This window comes from Microtus pennsylvanicus, chromosome 11, assembly GCF_037038515.1.
Source record: "Microtus pennsylvanicus isolate mMicPen1 chromosome 11, mMicPen1.hap1, whole genome shotgun sequence".
Taxonomy (NCBI): domain Eukaryota; kingdom Metazoa; phylum Chordata; class Mammalia; order Rodentia; family Cricetidae; genus Microtus; species Microtus pennsylvanicus.
In genome coordinates, this window is record NC_134589.1 from 72,285,139 (window position 1) to 72,308,149 (window position 23,011).

General features: G+C 45.5%; 1 protein-coding gene across 3 annotated transcripts; it reads left to right on the top strand.

Moving 5' to 3' along the window:
* The first annotated feature begins 452 nt into the window (after window positions 1–452).
* Btnl9 (butyrophilin like 9) lies at window positions 453–19,868 on the top strand. 3 transcript variants are annotated; one of them, XM_075992805.1, is made up of 13 exons: window positions 453–497; window positions 584–682; window positions 798–854; window positions 4,568–4,696; window positions 6,501–6,848; window positions 8,337–8,618; window positions 11,427–11,555; window positions 12,269–12,301; window positions 12,585–12,605; window positions 14,235–14,255; window positions 14,439–14,465; window positions 17,332–17,358; window positions 18,246–19,868. In XM_075992805.1, the coding sequence occupies exons 4-13, from the start codon at window positions 4,588–4,590 to the stop codon at window positions 18,881–18,883; spliced, it is 1,635 nt and encodes a 544-aa protein (XP_075848920.1). In that variant the 5' UTR covers window positions 453–497; window positions 584–682; window positions 798–854; window positions 4,568–4,587; the 3' UTR covers window positions 18,884–19,868. The 3 variants fall into 3 exon arrangements, with proteins under 3 accessions (XP_075848920.1, XP_075848919.1, XP_075848921.1); XM_075992804.1 differs by having other exon boundaries at window positions 584–678; XM_075992806.1 differs by lacking the exons at window positions 453–497; window positions 584–682; window positions 12,585–12,605 and having other exon boundaries at window positions 693–854.
* Window positions 19,869–23,011: the final 3,143 nt, after the last annotated feature.

Consider the following 23,011-nt stretch of genomic DNA (forward strand, 5'->3'; position numbering starts at 1 on the left):
TGGAAAAGCAAGGATGAGGGTTGGAAGTGCAGACAGAGCTGAAACAAATGGCTGGAGAGACTTGAAGAGGACGAACAGACCTTCTCTGACAAACTCGAGAGAGGAGTGGGTTCTCCCACCTCTAGCCAGCCTCTCTTCTATTACCATTCAGCTCCATGTGGAGCTCAGCTTCACCATTGAGATGTGTATACCCCACCGCTTCCAAGCTGTGTGTGCACAGCCGTTGTCAGTCTGCTTGTGGCAACGTTCCCAGGTTACTTCCTTGCCGGTGATTTCCCTGCGGAGGAATATGATGGGTTAAGTAGGAGCTAGGCACGAAAGCATTTTTCAACTCTTAATGGGGATTGGAGCCCAGTCTCTGGGTCTTTCAATGTGACCAGGAAGAGAGCCTGGGATAACTGTGGTGCTCCCTGGATGTTCAGCTTGACCCACCCAGTGATCCTGGGTGGCCAGTTTGGGCTCCACCCTCTTAGCCTCTGCAGATACAGCCTGTTCTGGTAAAGTTCTCAGGTACCTTTGGCCTCTTTCTAAGACTCTGGAGAGATATTTTCTATGGGAATTTAACTTGTGATTTTCCTCACAGGGACAGGATATGACGGAGACTTCCTCGTTTTGTTCTGTCTATTCTGGTTTTTATAACAAAGGGCAGAGTCAAGGGCGTATGGCCTAAGGTGGAAGGTGGGTGAGTATTTCTGTCATTCATAAACTGCACCCCGCTTCCTGAGCTCAGCTGCCAGTCCGCGTCAAAAGAATCTTAAGCTTCAGGGACCAACACTTCACCATCATCCCTTTTACAGGGAGACAAGATTACCAGCGCCCATCTGCCACTTGGCCCTTTCGCTGTTTCCTGAAAGGTATGTGGCTCCTTTGTAACACCTGTATGAACCTTCTAGAACCTTCTAGAAAGCAGAGGACAGAGTGAGGCCCTGGGGGAGGCATATCATAGAGAGAAGCTTTTATTGCCTGATCCTGGTGGTTTTGTGAGGTGTTTTGGGTGTCTTAGCAGAGATGCCCATTCAGGCTGGGCCCTCTGAGGAGGCAAGACTCAGATGCATTCTTTCCCCGCTGCAGATGGAAAGGGTTCATTCTCTCTGAACTCCCCTATGAAAGCAGCTCAGGCCCTAGAGACTAAGAGGGTGAAAATCTAACTACAATCATACCAGTGTAGGCTACCGAGTAGTAGTGGACACTGGAGTGGGAAAGAGGAGGGAAGTGCGTAAGGCTCATTGCCCACTGAAGCTTATGTGGGTAGCAGCAAGATGAAACACACCAACTGCTGTTTGCAAAAGAGCAGTCAAACAGAAGAGGTGAGAGATGGGCTTCGATACGTCAGTGTGCACAAGGAGCCCTTCATCCTTCATGTCTTCAGAAAGGGACATTCCAGGGGCTCCCAGCAGAGCAGTGAGACTATGGTCCCCACCAACACAACTTAGCTAGGTCTGAGGCCCCTTCACCACGGTCTCCATCTTCATCCCATATTCAACATGTCTAGCTTCCTCCTTTCTCCAGCCAAAGTCTCCACCAGAGTCAGAATCTGCAGCCTGCTTCAACCTTGGTGCAAATGGCTGGAACTAAAAAGTGTTTCCTTTTAGGGAACAGCTGCACTCCTGGAAGGGTTGGCACCTGTAGCTGAAGGGCAGGTGGGAAGGGACATCAAGGCAACTGTGGGGAGGGGTGTAGTGTTTTGCCACGAAGTCACTTTAGGAGAATCTCTTCTATTCCCTTTGGGAAGTCGCCAGACCACTGGCTTCCAACGAAAGAAAGGTTATCCAGCAGACTCCCCTGAATACTTAACAGGGACTAAGTATCCGTGACTCCCATCTGAGACGATGCTAGTGACAAAGTTCTTAGGGACACTTTGATTTAAGTTTCTTTAATTAGCAGTACAATTTGAATTCACTAGTTGATTGGTTTTGGAGCTGGATACCCTGTGGTCTAGTCTCTTCTTCAGCGCAGCTGGGCATAGCGCTGCTCGCGGCTGGGCGGTCCCTAACAGCGTTATGGTTTCAGGTTATTGATGTGCATGAAAGCTGAAGCCAGACCTGACACAACACAGCTGGTGGGAAGCTGGATCAGAGAAAACAGGCGCTGTACACACAGGAACTTCACTCTACCACCCAGTAGTGCAAAGGGGCCCCCATGTAATTTGAGCTTATCGGTCAAAGTAGTAATACCGATGGTGTGGGTGAGTGTTGGATGAATAAGTGCTCCATTTATGTTAGTTTTATTGTTGTGGGCTTGTGGATGAGTTGCGTGTGCATGGGGGCGGGCTGTGTGTACATGTGCTCCCTGTGTTTTCAGCCTCTTTTCCTGTGGCTTTGGTGGTGGAACGCGCGTGTGTGTGTGTATCACAACAGAGAAACGACAGCAGAGAACAGGGAATCCTCTAGTGGTTCTGAGACGCACCCCCGGCCCCTTGCTTACCCCTTGGGAAAGAACAGACGCTCTTTCTAGACTAACCAGAGCAAGGGTTCACTAGGCTCCCGTCTGATGCCCTGACAGCCTCTCTTGAGTGGACCCATGACACCACTTGACGCAGCTGACTAATTCCTCACATTGGAGCTCACCCAACTGGACCCGTAAATACAACCTTGGTTCCATTGCTTTGCCAGCTGCTATCTGGGTGGTGGTGCGTCCCATGTGGCTTTGCTCTTTTGGGGACTCTAAGCTCTGACCAGTCCACAGGGCCGAGGCACAAAAGAGAAGGGAAGGAAACAAGATGAGGGATGAACACAAAGCCAGTGTGGCTTCGGATGCGTTGCTGCCACTTGCCAGAGATGCCACAGACAGACACATACACACGCCCATCATTAGCCACAGACAGACACATACACACGTCCATCTTCAGCCACAGACAGGAGGCCTTACTTTCCTCCAGAGCTTTGCTCTCTGCTCAGGACCTCTGGTCTTGTTAGTTGTTGCACAACTTAATGACCTCACTAAGTTCTGACCATCCAAACAGACAAGTTGGCTCCAGAGGGCTTTCTGCCCTCCTCCCTCTAAAGGGAAACACAGAGGGAGTGGCCCCAACTTGCTCCTCTGTCTTTCCTCCGGGACATCTGAGTCTGAGCTCCAAAGCCCCAGGACCTGGCACATTTACTTCTCAGGCCATTGCCCTCCCCACCGCACTATTGTGTTCCTACCTGTCGGGTCCTTCTAGCCCAGGGGCCACTCTGAGAAACCCTCATCAATTCCTTCTTCTCTGACTGCTTCTCTACTGTAGAATTCTACATCTTTTGCCAAGGATTTTGCCGACGCGGTGTGGCTGGCTCTCAGCAGGAGGAAATGCTATGCAAGCGTCACTAAGCCATTGCAAACAGGAAAATAGGGTGGCAAAAGACGCGAGTAGAAAAGTGAGTTGGGATAGAGAGTAAAAATCCACTGACTATTCCTTCCCTGGGGGAACTGTTGTGATGGGATACACAGTTTCTAGAAGACAGTGGCAAACTGATGCTTTGAACGTGGGCACAGAGGGAGAAGGTGGCAACTTCTATCTATAGAGTATTTCTTTATCTCTATATTTGAGACAGGGTCTGACTATGTAGCCCGGGCTCTCTTTACATTCATGATTCTTTGCCTCAGCCTTCTGCATGCTGGGATACAGGTGTGCACCACCACATGCAATTTAAACAACATCTTGTCAACTCACAGAAGCCTTAAGCTTTCCCTTTGATGTTGGGTCCTTCCATTGCTCAAGCACAAACATTGGGGTTCCTTCAGCTTCAAAACCTGCCTTAAATCCTACAACTAAGTAAAGAAGCTATGTGGAGAGACTTGATGCACTCCAAGATGGGTAACCACATGAGACTGGCTGGCTGCTAGGTTTAGATGCTAACTCAGAGCCCAAGGGGGACTTTGAACTAGAGGAGATAGCTCTGTGTGGGATGAGTCTTAGTCTTCTGGACCACAGGAGGGAGAAGGGCTTGCCAGAGGTCTGCCTTTATCAGCTGGGCCTATGGATGCTATAAACACAAGAACAGTGACTAGCTAACTCCCTGAAAGCACTACCTAAGGGATCAGAATAGATGAAATTGTCCCAGAATGTCCAAAAAGTTGGCAGGCAGCCACCAGATATATACTCTATTTTGGGTTAAAAAAAAAAAAACCAATTCTCTGTTCTTCTGTTTTACGAACCTGATGTTCCAGGACAAAGAAAATTGTACACAGTGGTGGGTGGTGGGGAGGAAGGGAGATAAAATTGCATTTGAGATTCTTCTGAGATTTCCCATTCCCTGGGGGAGTGTCCCTAACACAGAGGAGGGTGATACTGAGCACCCACACAATGTATGGCTCTATTCCTGACTCTAAACAATACTTGGCTTCCTCTGGGACCCTTCAGTCCTGTCTGCTCACAGTTCCATGAATTCCAACAAGCCCAATGGTAACAACATCACCTGGTAAAATTAGAAGCAGTTCTCACGTCCCCTCAGGGTTTAAAAGAAGCCATGGGCCTGATGTGAAAACTCCAAAATCAGAAAACAACAAATAACCAAGACAGCAGTTGACCTCAAGCCTGCTGGGCGGAGGCTCACTGCCCACGTCACCTAGCATGTTTATTGCTCTCTAGGTGGCCCGCACTGCTGACAGATGGCAGATTTCTCAGTGTTCGTGGGGTTTCTGAAGGAAGTGCCTTGGCGCAGGAGCATCTTCTTCACCCATTTTCTCCTCATCCTCTGCTTGGGCGAGGTAGATTCAGGTAATGTATGTGGTCTGCAGCCATATTCAGTGGACCTAGGTAGGATATGAGTTTCTTTGCTGGGTGCCCTCTGGGAATGGGCCCTCATAGTGCAGCAGCAGGCCATACTAACTGCTAAAATGTAAAGTATTCCCATGCAAGGTTTTGAATTTTTTGTTTGTTGTTTGTTTGGTTTATTTTTTATTTGTTTTTGTTGTTTTGCTTTGCTTTTGAGACAGGTTCCTGCTATGCAGCCCAGGGTGGCCTGGAATTCACGATCCCCACCCTTCGGCCTCCCCAGTGCGGGGGGATTGCAGTTATATCTCACCATTCTCTACTTCCATACCAGCTGTTAAAGGGCCATAGCACTTGATGCTCTTCCATCGGTTCACCAGCCCCTGTTTCCCATATACACTTCCCAGGAGCAAAGATAAGCACAGCTAAGAGCAATTCTCTTTCCCTGGAAAGCTTTGCAAAGAACACATTCCTTGGGAAGGAAATAGATGGAGGATGAACTGGGGTGGGGTGAAGAGAGAAAGAAGGGGGGATGACAGAGAGACCTCAGGTGTGTGAGAAAGCAGGCTGAAGAGACCCTGGAGAGCGAACGTGTAGGAGGGTGGTTGGGATTGGTCAGCAATCATCCAGGAGGCAAAAGGTTTTGTCCAAATTGACATATGATCTATGGGGCAAAGGGAAGGATGGGGAGGGAGATCTGGGATGTTTAAGCTTGGGGAAGAAGTTGTAGCTGAGTTTGGAAAGGAAGAAATGGACTAATTTAAGGACAGCAGAGAGAGCACCTGGCAACCCCACGGAAGAATAGAAATGTCCAAGGGAAAGGTGGTGACAAGTCTCTCAGGTGCAGTGGGTATTTAAATATTAAAATCGACGGAGCACAGCAGGCCCATTGGTTATGTTCCTGTATATTTTGTTTTTGTAGAAGCTGTACATGTGCATTCGATTGATAAACACTGTGAACCCGCCTGTCCTAGCTAGTTTATTGTCAATTTGACACAAGTCAGAGGTACCTGAGTATAGGGAAGCGTACTTGAGAAGATGCCTCCATAAGAACAGCCTGCATGCAAGCCTGTGCATTTTAAAATTACTAATTGATATGGGAGGGCCCAGCCCGTTGTGTGCAGTACCACCTTGCGCAGGGGTTCCGGGGTATGGAAGAAATAGGCTGAGCAGTCTATGGAGAACAAAGACAGTAGACAGCGTTCCTCCATGACCTCTGCTTCAGTTCCTGCGTTTAGGCTCTTGCCTTGAGTCTCTGCTTTGACTTGCCTGTAATATGAAATAAGTCCTTTCCTCCTCAGCTTGCTTTCAGACACGGCAGTTATCACAGCAAAAGAAATTCGAACTAAGACATGGACAAAATAAGACTTTCCATTCTCATTGTGCAGAAATCACCGCATCTCCCTTCCAAGATATTTTTCTTATGCACTTGCACAAATATGCAAATTCTCTATTCTATATCACAGACATAATTTTTTTGTCAAACATTGCATTTAGTGTGCTCCCCTGACCATATTTACACAGCTCCCCAAATAGCATCTACTCTTGATTGATTCAAACCAGTAACCAACCAGTCCAGTCCTGCACAGTGCACTTGGTTGGAATGCGTGTATATATGTATTTTAACTTACACTCTGGCTTTTTTCATGACGATTTCTTCTCCAGGAAACCACACGGGTTGTCCTCGGAGAGCAACTCTTGTCATTTGGATAGTTTGCTGTAGATTTCTGATTTGCAAAGGGAAGTGAATTTTAAAAACTTGAGTTTCACGTGGGTTGATCTTGGCTATTGTTTTGAATTGTTGTCCTAGACGAGGTCAAGGTGCTGGGCCCTGGAGACTCCATGTTGGCCCTTGTCGGGGAAACGGCTGAGTTCCCATGCCACTTGTCGCCATACCAGGATGCAGAGCACATGGAGATCCGCTGGTTCCGGACCCAGGTCTCAAACGTGGTGTACCTGTACCAGGAACAGCAGGGGCTCTCCGACACGCAGATGCCAGAGTTCCGCAACAGGACCGTATTCGAAGCGAATGACATCATGGATGGCAGCGTGACCTTGCATGTCCTCAGCGTGACTCCCTCCGATGAGGGCCAATATGGGTGCCGCTTTCTTTCCCACAACTTCTCTGGAGAAGCCATGTGGGAGCTGGAAGTAGCAGGTATGCTCCAGAGTTAGCCGGGAGCAGGAGACCGAGGAAAGGATCGGATTGGATAGAGCTGCCTTACACGCCAGGAGACAGAACCGCGTGGGGGAAATCTCAGATTGAGAACAAACACACACACTATGTTAAAACATCGGGTGGGGATTGAAGAGATATTTCAGACGTCCTTCCAGTGCCTGCCTAGAATGCACGAGGCCATGGTTCAATCCCCAGTACCAGGAAAGAAAGAAAGAAAAAAAGGTTTTTTAGAAGTTAAAAAAGAGGAAAGAAATCGTATAAAATCTATAGGCAGCAAATAAAAGGGAGAAAAGTTTATATAAAAAAATATTAAATGACTTCAAAACAGCTGAAAGAGTAATTTTAGCCCTTAAGAACAAGGTGACATCAAGGTATAAAAGGCAATTGTGCAAGATTAATTTGTGCAGTATTACTTAGAGTTTCTTGAGTGCTGAAGCTTCCTGAACGCCAGCGTGCTCCATCACCACTGTCCACATTCTGAAGCTAGAAAGACAAGGAGCTCGAAGAGCTAGAATCCATTAGGAAGATGGAAAAACACATGTAAAGAAATTTGATGATGTTTATTTTTAAGAACAAGAAATAAAGGGGACTAACACAGAAAGAAATGTAAGCAGCACAAGCTAGAAGCTAATAGAATTGGTTATCTAAGTAGTAGGGATTTAAGGAAAAAAAATTAGTGGAGAAAAGTCTGGGGCTTTCCTGATACTTATTTTATATATCATTCCAATATATTTTTGATTTAAATAGAATTGCATCACTATTCTCTCCCTTCTTTTCTCTCTCCAACCCTTTCCAGAGTCTCTCTCTCTCAAACCCCTCCCATACCCCCCACTCTCAAGTTGATAAATCTTTTTTTCTTTGAGGATTATTGTTACATACATGCAGAGTGGTCAGCCTTAAAGCTATATACATACTACCAACAAAAATGGACTCAATATATATTGTACACACATACGTACACACATATTGATATTTTATAAGTTTTAAAATATATGGCTTGGGATATAGGTCAGTGAGAGGATGTTTACATAGGTGAACAAGAGCTGGATTTGACTCTTAGCACATAAATTGATACTTAAATGACAAATGATAGCTATATAGATAACAGAGCCAGCTCTATTTGACTGGGAAAGAATTGCATATGTCATAGGCATTTGAGATCTAGTGAGAATTAACAGAGGATAGTCTATTGGAATTCTGGGCGTGACGACTCTTCATTGTAGTGGGGTCATTTATTGCACATTATAACTAAATACATATAGCCTTCCTCTGAATATTTCCTAATATCCCTGCCTAATCTAAACTGTTCTTTGGCAGTTCATAGCTGGAGGGCTGTGAGCTCACAAACGCGATAAGAAGAGTAGTCATAATTCCTGACGTCATATTTTGATCTCAGATGGTGAACAGCAGCATGAACTGTATGCAGAGCTTCTAGAAGCCTGATCTTCCCTACTCCTGCTTTCCCAGGGTTGGGCTCAGACCCACTCATCTCCCTTGAGGGCTTCAACGAAGGAGGCATTCGGCTGCGATGCAGTTCCAGTGGCTGGTACCCCAAGCCCAAGGTTCAGTGGAGAGACCACCGGGGGCAGTGCCTTCCTCCAGAGTCTGAAGCCATCATTCGGAATGCCCAGGGCCTGTTCAGTGTGAACACATCTGTGACTGTCCGAGGAGGAGCTCATAGTAACGTGTCTTGCTCAATCCAGAACCCCTTGCTAGCCCAAAAGAAAGAGTTTGTGCTCCAGATTGCAGGTCAGTAGGCACCGGCTCACACGTATCCTTCTGGTCATCAAAAGTTCCATGTTGGTTGGCCCGGGATTCTGAGGCCTGGCTGGGTATGGGGTGGGTTGGCTTTGAAACCTGAATCTACTTGGCTAAGAGTAACTCTGAGAGTGCAGCTGACAACCAAGCAGTAAGTGAGGAGGCCCGAGAAGCAGTATTTCTATACCATAGGTCATGCAACAAACTTGTAAGGCTCATTATAGATAATCATGGGAACTCATCTGTTACTAACATCATCCCTCAAGCCACTACTTGTAGAACCCCAAATCCCGACACCCTGGCTCCCATCCCAGGAGGGATTCAGATGATAAAACAAGTGACTAAGAGCATGTCCTAGAAGGTGGGAGTGCTGGAGAAGCAGAAGAAGGCACCTGGGGATGACGTCATGTAGCTCTGGGTTATAAAAAGGTGACTCGGGTCAATGTTCAGGCAAAGAGTTGAAATTTCATCCATTGCTTGGTTTCAAAGTCCACAGTGTTAAATTTTATTTTATTTTCTGTGTATGGCTGTTGGCCTGCATGTATGTCTGTGTGCCAATTGCATGCTTGGTGCCCTCAGAGGCCAGAAAAGATCATAAGATCCCCTGAAATTGGAGTTACCAAGGGTTGTTAGCATCCATGTGGGTGCTGAGAACCAAATATAGGTCTTCTAGAAGAGCAGCAAGTTCTCTTAACTGCTGACCCATCTTTCTGACCCATTATTGTTTTAAGCATTGAAAACCAATCTAACCTATGGGTTATTTTTTTCCTGTAAATCTAAATCAATAGTTAGAAAACACTGTCTTCCTTTGTATCAGGCAGATACAACCTACTGCATGCATGATCTCAAGACAAACTGTAACAAGCTCTTAAGCAGGTGGACTTGGCAGCATTATTTGTCATGCACAGATCATTCTACAGTCCCCTGGTAGCTGGGTGGTGGGGGAAGTCTGTGTTGGCTGTCTTTATCCAAAGGGAAAATAAAGTACGCTCATCTCTAAGGCAAGCATGAAGCTACAGCCTGGAGCTGGACCCCAAATTTAAATTCCCAGAGCACGAAAGGATTTAGATGTCTTGTCCTGGATGTTTGCATGTCAGATAGAAAGTCCTGAAGAACAACAGTCCTAGGTTATAAAGTTGTCGAAGTTGCTTAGCTTTCAAATAGACTTACTTGCTTCTCGGAAGAATAAGCCACATAATGAGTGGTGGCTGATCTCAGCTCCAGAAACGTGTTGCGATAGCAGAATTGTAAAGGATATCCTGAAAATAGCCCCTTAAGGAGCTAAGGAGCAGGGCCATAAAATTTAACGAGGTCCAGGCAGGCCGTGGTGGCTCACACCTTTAATCGCAGCACTTGGGAGGTAGAGACAGGTGATCTCCGTGAGTTTGAGGCCAGCCTGGTCTTCAAGAGCTAGTTCCAGGACAGGGAAACCCTGTCTCGAAAAATCAGAAAAAAAAATTAATGAGGTTCAGATGATCCTAGGAAGTATTCTATCTTTGAAGATACCTTGTCAGTTATTAATGGCTCTCTGTTAGGGTTTTTGTGCCCAAAAACTGACCAATAATTTCAGAAACTACCTTACCCTCTGCCCTTCTTACACAATCCCAAGACGACAGGACACGAACTTCCCCGATCGTGGCATTTCCCCTTTAAAAGTTCTCCCCCTCCCTGGGCTTGGGACTGCCCTTCCCTCACCCACTGCTGGAGGTGTGGTCCAAACTCGATTTTAAATATTAAAAATCCTCTGTGCTTTACATAGGAATAGATTCCGTGGAGTTTCTTTTTCAGGGATATTTAGCTTGGGCATAACACATAAGGTACCCAGGATACTCAAGTCCATCTAGAGAGTGAAGTAGAGGTTGTGAAGAGCCTAAAGGCTAAGAGTGAATGAGGTGTCAGTGTTTGGTGAACGGCATGGGACAATGAAAACGTGTTAGAAATGGACACTGATGTGCACATAGGTGTGGCTAAGATGAGGGCTAGGATTTAGCTCCTTGATACAAAGCCTGTCTCTCTCATGAGACCCCAGAAAAGCAACCAGGGCTTTTAACCACTGTGATCGCAGGCTTAATTTACTGTACTTAGAGGTTAAAAATATACTTTTAGAGAAACACCCTTCTGAGATAATGTGTTACCTCTGAATAATTAGATCACACAGACACAAACCTTATTAAACCGACACAGCTGTTTCTTCAGGGTCACGCTCCAGTTTTGCCCTCATCCCCTCATCTTCTGGTCAATCTTGGAGCTGCCCTGGCCTGCATGCAGCCACAAGTGGCATCCTATCCTTGGGGATTGTTCGGGAAGCATCTGTGGCTAAACTATTAGCTTTGTTGGGTATTCTTCCAGTGCTGTGAGAACTGAGATAAATATCAGGAAGCAGGCGACAACCTGTGGATTCTCCAACCAGATAGAACAGCTCACTGGTTTTCAAAAGCAAAACACGTTGGATTCATTGAAAGGTAGCATCAGAGCCAGAAGAAGTTATCTCCCGGTTATAAGAGGAAAAGGGTATACCAAGACCTGTCATTCATCTTCAGTTCACAGTGCTCCCTTCTCTCTGCCCATGCTCACACCAGTCCAAGTCCTGCCATTGCACCAGATCCTACCTGGAGTGAAGGTTGCTCAACTGCCCTCATGTCTAGTTCATGCCTGGCTACAGGGGCTTGCACGGAAGGTGTAACTGGCCATCCTAAGGTCCCTCAAGGCTTTCCGGGATGTGAGGTCCAAGATAGTCTTGTTTCAGTGGCTAGTGGCGCCTAAGTCGAGACAACAAACCCCATGAGACATGTCTTCCAGATGTATTCCTACCCAGAACGTCCCCCTGGAAGAAAGCATTCCTGGGAACCCTGGCGGCCCTCCCACTCAGTCTGGCTGTGCTCACCATCCTGGCGCTGCAGTACTTTTACAAGAAGCGGTGCTCCCAAGGTATGACTCAGGCCTTGGAGCTGGATTTGCTCCAAAGCGATGCAGTCTAATGGTCTGGACCCGGTCTGTTTTCTCTGCCAGTTAGAGAACTAAAAAGCGGGGGTGGGAGGTGGGTTGGGGGTGGGGGTGGAATCTGCAGCACAACAGGTAGCAGCAGAGAAATTTCAAGCACCGCAGGCAGCTGAAAACGGCGTTTATTGGGGTTGAGGAAACACACACAGACAACAGACAGAGAAAAAGACCCTCTGTGAAGCTAAGGGGTGGGGAGGGAGCCAGGGGATGGGGAGGCGGAACCCAAAAAGTCGAAAAAATCCGATCTCTTCCGGAGGGCTGGGGTTTTAAAGCCACTGAAGAGTCTTCCTCTCCTACTTTAGAGTTGGTCAGTTTGAGGACAGATAGGATGCTCGATTGGAGTGCAAATGTGCTGTTGTGAGCAGACCTTGTTGAGCCAGTCCACCAGCCGGCCTGCCAGTGGGAAGCAAAAGCTGCTAGGCTTTTGTCTAAGTCAGGAGGCTGAGGAAGAAGCTGGTCATCTTGGAAATTTGCCATCTTAATTACCTAGCCACCATCCCTCTCCCTATGCTAGTCTCTCAATAGGGAAGGGGTGAGGTGTGGGGAGGCATGAAGGGACACAAAAGCAGAAGGCAACCCAGACTGGAATGACAGCCAGCTTCGGGCAGGACTCAGCTTTCCCCATTCATTCTTTCTTTCAGAAAAGCTGAAGAAGCAGGAAGAAAAGGACAGAGGTAAGCCAGCAGAGATGCTCTCTCCCCATGTCCCAGAGCAGGGTCCAGGAACCTGCTGGGTTTCCAAGGCAAGGGCGTCAGTCTTAGAGGGGGCATCTAGGAGAAGGGTAGAGAGAGGGGGACAGGGTTTGCTCGGATTGACAGTGTCCAGGCACCCAAATGAACTTCCGGATGCATAGGGCTGAATCTGCACACCTTAGGGGAGCGAGGTACCCATATTCATAATCTGCTCTGTCTGGTCATGCCCCATTCTGAGAGCATCTTTTTTCTCTTTTGTCTTCAGGAAGACTGATTGCACGGTTGGGTAAGTTCCGGGTTCTGCACCACAGGGCAGGCTGCAGAACAAGTGGGTTTAGCTGGCCAGCTCTGGAGCAGAAAGAGGCATTCAAGGCACTAGACTCCTTAGAGGAAGAGAAGGAGGACATCCATCTGGTTCTTGATCTGGCTTTGTGTACCTCTTCTTCTTCGATCAGACTGAGATGCGGTGCTTGTGGGCACCCCGCTTCAGGGTTCATTCAACAGAAGAACCTCTGTTGAAGAAGACCCTGGTGGAGACTTTACTCCCTCCAGTTCATGTTCCTGAGATCCATCTTTTTTTAATCCAAATGCCACTGTGAAGAAAGATCCTTGAACTTGCACGGAAATGGGAATGCTCTGGTAAATTACTTTTCCTCTCATTGGAACACACCAACATAAAACCATGGAGCGGTGTGGTATAGCTGAAGGCTGTACAAAGGAAGTTGAGGAACCTGAACTCTTTGGTAAATGCTGGAGATCCCAGTATTCCACTAGTGAGGCAGACCCAAGGGGGTTGGTAACTTTCAGGCCATGCTACAGAGAGAGACCCTGTCTCAAAAAAGCAAAGGAGGTTAGTGATCCCAAATAAAGGGGAGGTGGAGAAGGCCCCCGTAATTAGATTGAAGATCCAGAGAACCAAAATTTGACTGCCCTGTCAAAACTCCAGATAAAACTGAAAGAGTAGAGAGCCCTGTATTGCTGCCTATTCAATCCTACCAAGCAAAACCACTTCAGTGAGTCAACATCACAGTCTGAATTAGTATATCGATTGTTTTCCAAAGAATCCAAAGGATGGAGAGACCAGAGGACCGTGTTACGGAGACAGAGTTGGATCCTTTCCATCTAGGCGGGAGAAATAATTGCCCTTTCTGTCTTTAAACGAAGTATTCAGCAAATGATCCCCAAATCACATAGGCTGTACCCGATCCTGGGCTTAATCATGTGCTCTGCCTTCCAACCTCCACTCCTCCCCCTTACACCAGGTAAATCTTGTGATTTCAGAAAGAATAAACCCCCCTCTCCAACTAGATCAGAGCCTTGAGAAAAAACATTTAGAACCAAGGCTGTTTTCCCTCCCTGTCCTACTGCCTGTTGATTTCTTCCTCTGAAATGAAGACAGGCTAAAGGCTCTGGAATGCTGGGGATGAGCCTCCTTCTGCAGGGCAATGTGGCATCAAGGAGAGAGTTGCAGTCAGAAGTAGTTTCAGATTAAGGATCTGTAGGCAGAGACTGCTCATTTGTTCATGGCTGCCCTGACCCGAAAAATCACACAGAAACTGTATTAATTACAGCACTAGCTGGCCAATAGCTTAGGCTTCTTCTTAGCTAACTCTTACATGTTAAATTAACCCATTCCTATTATTTTATATTTTACCTTGAAGCTCGTGGTTTACCAGTAAGACTCCGGAGCATCTGTCTCCTTCGGCAGCGACATGGCCTCTTTCTGACTCCTTCTTTTCTCCTCTATCTCTGCTTGAAATTCCCACCTTGCTCTATTCTGCCCTGTCATAGGCCTTCATTAGCTTCTTTATTCATTAACAAAGAAAGGCAAGACTTAACAAAGAAGGACTTCCCACAGCAAGGTTCCTTAATCTTTGCCTTAGAAGGTTGATGTTTCTCTCTGTTTTTCTTGCAGAGAGACTTCAGACAGAGCTTGGTAAGTTCCCTCCACACCAGAACTATTACTTCCTGTCCTGTCTTTGTACCTGGCTGCCCATGTATGACACCCTGGCTGGAACGATGCTGACTGTGGGTGGTGAGGGAAGGGAGGATTAGACTGTGACATGAATGTGACGTAGTCTCCTGACTTTCCAATTCTCCTTTTCCTTTGCTCCTTCAGACTGGAGAAGGTCCGAAGGCCAGGCTGGTGAGTAAAGCCCCCTTCTCTCCCACTGCATCTCACTAGGCTCCCTGACTTAGCATGTTTGAATCACATCCCTCTAAATGCATTTCCAACTTAGGACATTTTTCCATTTACAAGTGAATTGAAGACATACGGTGAATTGTACATTGAAAATGTTCTAAGTTAGAAATGTGAGCAGCAGTGCTGGGGTGTTGGATAGGTACTTTCTGATCACGTGATTGTCTGGGGTGGTGACTCCCTGTGGCTTCCCAGCATCTCCACCAGACTGAGAAAAGATCAAAGTTCCAAGTATGGTTTCTAATGAATACAAATGGTTTTCACACCATTGTAAAGCGAAACAAACAAATGAAAAAAACTTAAGTCAAGTTATCTTTCCTGTTCCTCTCTGTTCATGGCAGCATCATAGTCTCTCTGGTGCTTCCACCTACTCTCCTATGATTCACATGCTCTATTATGTATATTTTACTTGGTAGAAGTCAGACCCAGGTTTCACTTTTATATTTATTTACATTTATCATAATTATATATTCATTTAGGTATAATTTATACACTTATATAAAATATGCATTTATATATTTATTTATACAAATTTATTATTTTATATCATATATAAATTATCCATATAATTTATATTATATGTTATATTTATTGTCCAGAGGCTACATTTGGGAAAACATTGCTTTCAGTCCTGATTACACAGAATAATCACCTGAATTTCTGGTGCTCACCCTCAAACTGCCTGTGGGTTTAAAGTAGACATGCTATTATATATGTAAATACATCTCCTCATACCTGAATGAAAATGAGAACGTGGCCACTCCTTCTTCTTAAGTCCTTGAGGGAATGCTGGCTTTTGTCTAAACGCCAGGCTTTGGGGAAAGGAATTTCTTGGAACCTAACAATACCATAAGGGCCTATATTCCCTCCATAAGAACACCAGCCTAATATATATCTGATTTTGTATATATTCTTGCAAATCTGAATTTCCACTCTGTCACATGCATTTTAGTCTTGTATAAACATCATTCATAGTCTCACACTGCCTGTCCCTTGCTTTATATATGCATCACTGTTTAAATATTCACTTTACAGTGTGTTGGCTCCGTTTCTTCCTGCCGGTTCTCGCTGCCCACCACTACAAACCACACTGAATAAGCCTGAAGCGCACTGTCTTATCACCCTTTTCTCTAGGAGGTACAGCCGGGAAGGGAGATTAGGCTGTCAGATAGACAAAGGTTTCCCAGTGAGCCATACTCCTGCAATCGGCCATGGTGAGGCTCTGTCCACCTGCTCTCTAGGTTTGCTGGCCCATGGGGATAAATACTTTCTCATTCCTTTATTATTGGCTCCTCTCTAGATGCTGACTTTGAACATACACACACACACACACGCACACATATCCTTATTGATATGTTTTATAATGGCTATGTATATATCCTTGTTAACATATACATATATTATGATTGGCATTAAACAATATGGATTCCTTTTTGCTATTGTGTCGTTTGCTGTTAGTCTTGTCCAAGTTCCCCTTAGTGAAGAGAGATCATTGCTTTCCGTAAAGTTTAATTAATCAAACTTTTACCTAAGGCTTCTACTTCTGAAGTTGAAGTTCTTTGCTAAGGATACCACAATGTATACTATCTTATCATTTCTTTTATTAATTTATATTATATTATTTCTCAGCCTTCTGTTAGTGCCGCATAATACCTGAAACGGTAAACTTTCAGTGAGCAAACGTTTTCTTGGGGTCACAGTTTCAGAGTTAATCCATGGTCACTTGGGTCAGTGGCAAGGCAGCAGGAAGTAAGGAACATGTGGTAGAGAAAGCTGCTTGTTTCATGGTAGGCAGAAAGCAAAAAAGAGAAGCAGGAGAGACCAGAAACTAAGGTTCCACATAGCGCAGAGCTTGGACTAAACCTTTAACTCGGGGCCATTGGAGAATGTTTCAGATCCAAAGCGCAATAATGTGTTTCGTGTATAGGTCATTAATCAGTCCTACAGAAGTCCGCACACTGGGTGTGAGGTGATGATAATGCACTGACTTGTCTGTGTGCACTGAATGGGTCTTCTCAGTGCCGTTTAGTATACCAGCCATAATTCTCCCATGCAGGCAAGCTTTCATCTTGAGCACTTATTCCGTCTGGAAGCGCTTGTCCCTGGGCTCGCCTCCCAATTCCATGTTTTCACCATTATGGCTTTGATAGCATCTATAAGTTCAAGGTTTCTTCTCCATATCTACTTCCCTCTTAAAGTTAATGAACTTTTAAAAATATAAATTTACACAGTTCCTTTAAAAATTCTCAAGTTGATTTGGATGAATGGTTAAAAATTTATAGGCAAACTAACATTGAATCAATGTTTTGCTAGAACTAAGCTGTTCTGTGTAATTCCACGGACTGTTTTGATTCGAGTCCAGGGTTAATCCCCCAGCACCTCGAAAAATGTTTTTATCACTTTGGATCAACTCTTTGTTCCAAAACAGAACAAGAGAAAACTGGAGAAAAATCTCAGAATGGTCCACAATAAAAAGGGAGATTGTGGAGAGAAGACTGGGTATCTAGAAGGCAACTTAGGACAGAGTCCCATTTAGCAGAACCTCCAGGACTGAGCTTGGCCAGGTTTCATTTCCATCCTTTAAGGGTACCAAGGCTGCTCGCTCCTTGCTTCTGTGTTCCATCTTCCCAATGTAAAGAGGTTACATACCACTTTGGTAGAACCCAGCACAATCATTAGACCCCTGTCCAATCCAGTCCAGAGGTAGAAACAAGGTTATTTAATCTGTGGACAGCTCTTGAGCAAGGGAAGCCACCCTCAAGGTCCCAGAATTGTTGGCTGAGCTGAGTCCCTTCTCTCTCTTTGCTTTCAGAGTGGAGAGCGGCCCAGCAATATGCAGGTAAGTAACTGAAGCTGCCAAGTGCGACTGGTGACAAGTGGGCAGGGTCTTGCACAGAAGCGATGAGGAGGGGTCTGACATTGGAGGAAGGGTTTTTCCAGGAGCCAAGTCCATCTCCTGGAAGTGAGAACAGAATATACATACAGCCTGCTGCATGCTCTCCTGTGCACACATTTCGAACACAAGCTGTTCACAAAGAGGCACAGTTTTGGGGGTTTACTGGGTTCATTTCCTAAGGGCAGGAAGGAAGGCTGCTTCTGGCATCTGTGTGCAGAAGGAAAGGCAGCGTCTGAAAGGAATCCCCCAATCATTCCTCAGAAGGGCCCCTCAGAGGCATGGGGAGGCTGAGGCAGGGGGTCACCCGTCAAGACCAGCCTGGGTTATGTAGGGAGACTTTGACTCAAGAAACTGGTGGGTGTGTATTTGGGGGCTATGTGTTTGGAGCATGGGTGCTGGAGTGTAGGTCATTGGATTAGATGGTCTCAGAGGTTCCCTGTAGTTTCAAGAGTCCTAGAATTGCTGTAAAGAGGAGGCGACCTGGTGGTGAAACCGAAGGAAACAGAAGCTACAAAAGACCCGACTCCATGCTAGTGAACCTCCCCCATGAACCTGCCTTATTTGCAACCCAAGAATGGGATTCGGGACTTTTCTGTTAGGAAAGGAATGGGCTTCAGGAGTGTGCCATTCTGGGAAAAGGGATGGTTGAAAGAGTGGGTGTGTGAGAGAGTGTGTGCGTTTGCTATTCCACCAGTTGGCCCACCTGGAAAAACTAGACGTCTGAGGAGTGAAGGAGTGGAGGGGGAGAGCAGGGCAAGGATGGAGGTGAGGGAAGAAGGAGAGGTACCTGAACCTTTCCCAGTGGGTACTAACCCTAATCTTCTGCTCAGTGGACGTGACCTTGGATCCCACCACAGCGCACCTTAGCCTGGAGATCTCAGACGACCTCAAGAGCGTGTCCTCCCGACCGGGGGCGCCCAGTATTGTGGTCCATGGCCCGCAGCGGTTCTCAGAGCAGACGTGCGTGCTGAGCCGGGAGCGCTTCTGCAGCGGCCGCCACTATTGGGAGGTGAACGTGGGCCGGCGCAGCCGCTGGTTCCTGGGCGCCTGTCTGGAGTCGGTGGAGCGCTCGGGGTCTGTGCGCCTGAGCCCCGCCGCAGGCTACTGGGTGATGGGGCTGTGGAACAGCTGCGAGTACTTCGTGCTGGACCCGCAGCGAGTGGCGCTGACGCTACGCGTGCCTCCCCGGAGGGTGGGCATCCTGCTGGACTATGAGGCAGGGAAGCTGTCCTTCTTCAATGCGTCTGATGGCTCGCACATCTTCACTTTCACCGACACTTTCTCTGGGGCGCTCTGCGCCTACTTCAGGCCCCGAGCCCACGATGGCAGCGAACACCCGGATCCCCTGACCATCTGCTCTTTGCCGGTTAAAGGGCCACATGTCCTCGAAGAGGACGACAATGACAATTGGCTACAGCCCTATGAGCCCTTTGACCCCGCCTGGGCTGATGATGAGGCGCTGTTGTGACCTTAAGGCCAGGTCTAGGCAGTGTCCTGAACTCCCGGACAGCGCTTTGCTCCCTTGCTGCCAAAGCATGCAGAGGCCCTTGGAATATGTATTTGTGCATATATAATTATTTTAAGGACAGCGGGCAAAAAAGAGACCCTTTATGTATATAGCAAGACTATAGAGTGTGCACTGTGGGAATGGAAAAGAAGTCAGAAGTATTTGCTAATTTGTGTATAGTTTTGCATATTTTGTGTAATTTTGTATATTCTGTAAAAGTCTAGAAGTAATGACATTTCATAAGTAATGAGTTCACCTATGGCTCAGATCTGAATGTTAAACATCATTTCCTCCTAAAACGAAACGGGAGAAATGGCTGATTCCAGGACTGGGGTAAAGAAGGCCCAAAACTTGGACCATTTTGGTTATAAAATAAAAGTCAGCAGAAACTGATAGGAAGCAGCCTAGTTCAGATCTGCTGGGCAAATGGGAACTGTGATTAGTAACTGTGGAGTGCATACTTTAAAACCAGAGAAAATGTTAAGAGTTCTCACCATAAAAAGGGTAGGTGAGGTAGCCTAGATGTCAGTTGGTTTGCTTTAGCCAATCCAGCACGCACACATTTATGAAAACCATGTCCACCACAAACATACACATTTTTTGCTTGTCAGTTAGAATAAGTAAATAATTTTTTTTAAAAAAAGCAAAACACATATTACAGTCTGTAGTGACTTCCCTGGCCTTCTGTGTGGCATTATTAACATGGAAATCCATAATGGCACTGATGGGGCTGGGGTAGAGGTCAGGGTGCTTGCCTAACTTGAGGGATAATGGCACATCTTCAACTCCAGGGACAATTTCCCTGGGGCAGCACATTAGTTCCCCAGCACAGCAAGAGAAGGGCTAGGATGGCAAGAATGCAGTGTTACTCAAAAAAAAAAAAAACCATACATATTGCCAACAATATACAGACTGAACAAGCTATATTTAGGAATATATATGTATACACATACACATGCACACATGTAATAACAATTATTTTTAAAAGGCCATGAATTTGAAAGTGAGTAAAGAGTTACAGTATGTGGGGAGGACTTGGGGGGGGAAGAGAAAAATACTGTAATTTTATTATAATCTCCAAAATTAAAAAAATAAATAATGCAGCATTAGCTACCAACTAAAATCCAAATGCATAAGACCACTTTAATTTTTTCTTTTTTTGTTTTTTCAAAGGGGAACCTTTAAAAAATAATCTAATAAAATCTATCTAAAAGATAATGATAAAGGGTGTGGAATGAAAAAGCAATTAGCTTTACATCATGGAAATAATTAGTATAGACAAAAGGAGTAATGGGTGCTAAAATCACTGGGCAAAGTCTGCTGGAAAGCAAGAAGTTTCCACAGTTTTCAGTAGCAATCTTGCATACTTCTTAAAAGTAAGGGGAAGGGCTTCAGGGCTCCTTAGCATCCTTCCCTTCTTGGGAGTGCTTTTTCTTTTCTCAAAAAGCGCTCTCTATTTGTACTCCATGCCTAACTTAAAAGGCATGACTTTTCTTCATCTCCTCCTTGTGGCTGCCAGAATTTTAATCTCATCTGTCCCAGTTTTCAAAAGCCTCTAATAAAATTGTCCTTGAGCTTCCTTAAGGGGAAAAAAAAAGAAAGGGAAAAGTATCTTTGCAATGATAATCTGCAAGATGAACCAAGTGATGACATTTACATATTCAAGGATGAGATGACACATCAGGTCAAAGGAAGATGATTAAGAGCCCAACCTATTTTTAAAAACTTAGGTGAATGCTGATTTTCTGAGTGAAATATTAGTGCTGTAGTCATTCAGGGAAATACTGCTCTTCACAAACATTTCCAGACAGGGTCTCTCATGGGTTGACTCACAGTGGGGTATGGATGGCTACAGCCCACTTTCGGGATTCAGCTGTTGAATGACTACCACTTGATGAGCAAAGGCTTCCTCCTTGGGCAGAAGATGTAGCTCAGTGGTAGAGCACTTGTCTTAGCTCAGTGGTAGAACACTTGTCTTAGCACAGTGGTAGAACCTTGCCTAGCATGTGCTTTGGGTTTGATGCTCAGCATCACATTAAAAAGCAAACAGTCAGGCAGTGGTGGTGCACTTTTAATCCCAGCACTCGGGAGGCAGAGGCTGAGGATCTCTGATTTCGTGGCCAGCCTTATCTACAGAGTGAGTTCCAGGACAACCAGAGCTACCCAGAAAAATCCTGTCCTAAAAAAACAAAACAACAACAACAACAAAAATACAGAGTGCCCTATTCCATCATAAGCATTCTAAGCTAATGCTACTCTGTCTCGATTGTTTCCTCTGACAATAAGGTAGAAAAAGCCTTTTAATTTAAACTTTAAAATGTATCCAGAACCTGTTAACTTCTGGTCACTTTCTTTTCTACCCAGAACCAAACTCTATAAACTCTAACCCAGATTACTGCAGGAACTTCCCTGTGGGCCCTACACAGCAGCCTGGATGGACTTACTAAAACAGACCAGCTGGGCATGTTGGTACACATCTGTAACCCCAGCATGAGGGCAGACAATGAGACTGGGGCCAGCCTAGTGGGTCCCTAGCTCCCAAACACAAGCAACAAACAACCCCAGGGCAAATATTTTCTCTTCTTGTTCGGAGCTCTAACTTCTCACACTGGATTACGAGACCCTGCTCTCTCTGGCCAGGAAGCTCTCATTTTCTGTCTGTCTCTCCACTCTAAAATTCATTTTCAGCAGCCTTTTCTAGCTGGAACACTCTGGATCCTGGCCCAGACTCTATACTCCCTAAGGGCTGGACCATGTTTCCTTCCCCACATGCTACCTGTCATACAATGAAGTCCAGGAAACTGGTGTCTCTAGTGTGCTGGAAGAATGAAGTAGATATTTTCTTTTGGTTCCAATGTGTTTAAAGAAGGTCTTTATTGAAAACGCATATTAAAAGATTATCTTTTGACCTGGGTTTGGTGATGCATATCTGTAATCTCAGTAATTAGGGGTGGGAGTGCTGAGACAGCAGAGTAGAATGGTCATAAATAAGGTCAAGGCTAGACCAGTCTGAAAAGTGGGACGAGACAACTGTCTCAAAGGCAAAACACTCGAAGTGCACTTCCTAAGTCCCTCCTGAATATTTGTCTTCACGGATACTCTGTCTTTTCAGAAGTCAACTCCTGTGCCTGCGCATGGTGGTCCATAGGTATACACCTATAATCACAGCACAGAGGCGAGACAGAAAGAGCTTAAAGTCATTCTTGACTGTGTAGAGAGTCTGAGGCCAGCCAGGGCAGTACCAGGCACCATCTCAAATAAAGCAAAATAATACAAAGAACCTTCAACAACAACAACAACAACAACAAACCCCAAAAGAAATGCTACTTCCTGTCTGCAGCAATCTCATCATTTCTGTTTCTCCTTTGGTTTCAGTGATAAACATTCTGGGAGCTAGGAATTAGCTTAATGGAAGAAGGTGTGTTTAACATGGGGTTCAATCCGTAGCACTGCCCCCCCAAATATCTTGATTGTGTAGGGTGAGGTATTTGTAGTCTTTGTATCCGCCATAGCTTGAACTCTGACTGTGAGAGAGTGCCACATCCCATGGCAATTGTTTCCAAATGTGCATATAAGCCAAACAGCTCTTCATGCACAGTAACATAGACATGTTTGCTTGTTAACTGTGTCTCCAGAAAGCTGAAAGCCAACCTACTAATCAATACCATATGGCTTTCTTAGCATTTCTACACCGAGATTCCATTCTTAACATACAAAGCCCCAGCTAGAAGAATAGCTTGATGGTAGAGACCTTACCTACTGTGTGGAAAGCCTAGACCCAGTCCCCAACACAACAAAGATAGATAAGTAGATAGATAGATAGATAGATAGATAGATAGATAGATAGATAGATAGATGATAGATAGATAGATGATAGATGATTGATAGATAGATAGATAGATAGATAGATGATTGATAGATAGATAGATAGATAGATAGATAGATAGATAGATAGATAGATAGATAGATAGATAGATAATAAAAGACCAAAGGCAGGTTGTTGTCTGAGTTTACTGTCCTACCCGGTTCCCACAATCGTTAAGTCCCAAAGAAATCACACAGAGGTCTACATTAGTTATAAACTGATCG

Coding starts and splice junctions, on each gene's coding strand:
- Btnl9 (XM_075992805.1), top strand. CDS start 4,588: ATGGCAGATTTCTCAGTGTTCGTGGGGTTTCTGAAGGAAGTGCCTTGG. Junction 4,697..6,500: donor CTTGGGCGAGGTAGATTCAG/GTAATGTATGTG, acceptor TTGTTGTCCTAG/ACGAGGTCAAGGTGCTGGGC. Junction 11,556..12,268: donor CAAGAAGCGGTGCTCCCAAG/GTATGACTCAGG, acceptor TCTTTCTTTCAG/AAAAGCTGAAGAAGCAGGAA.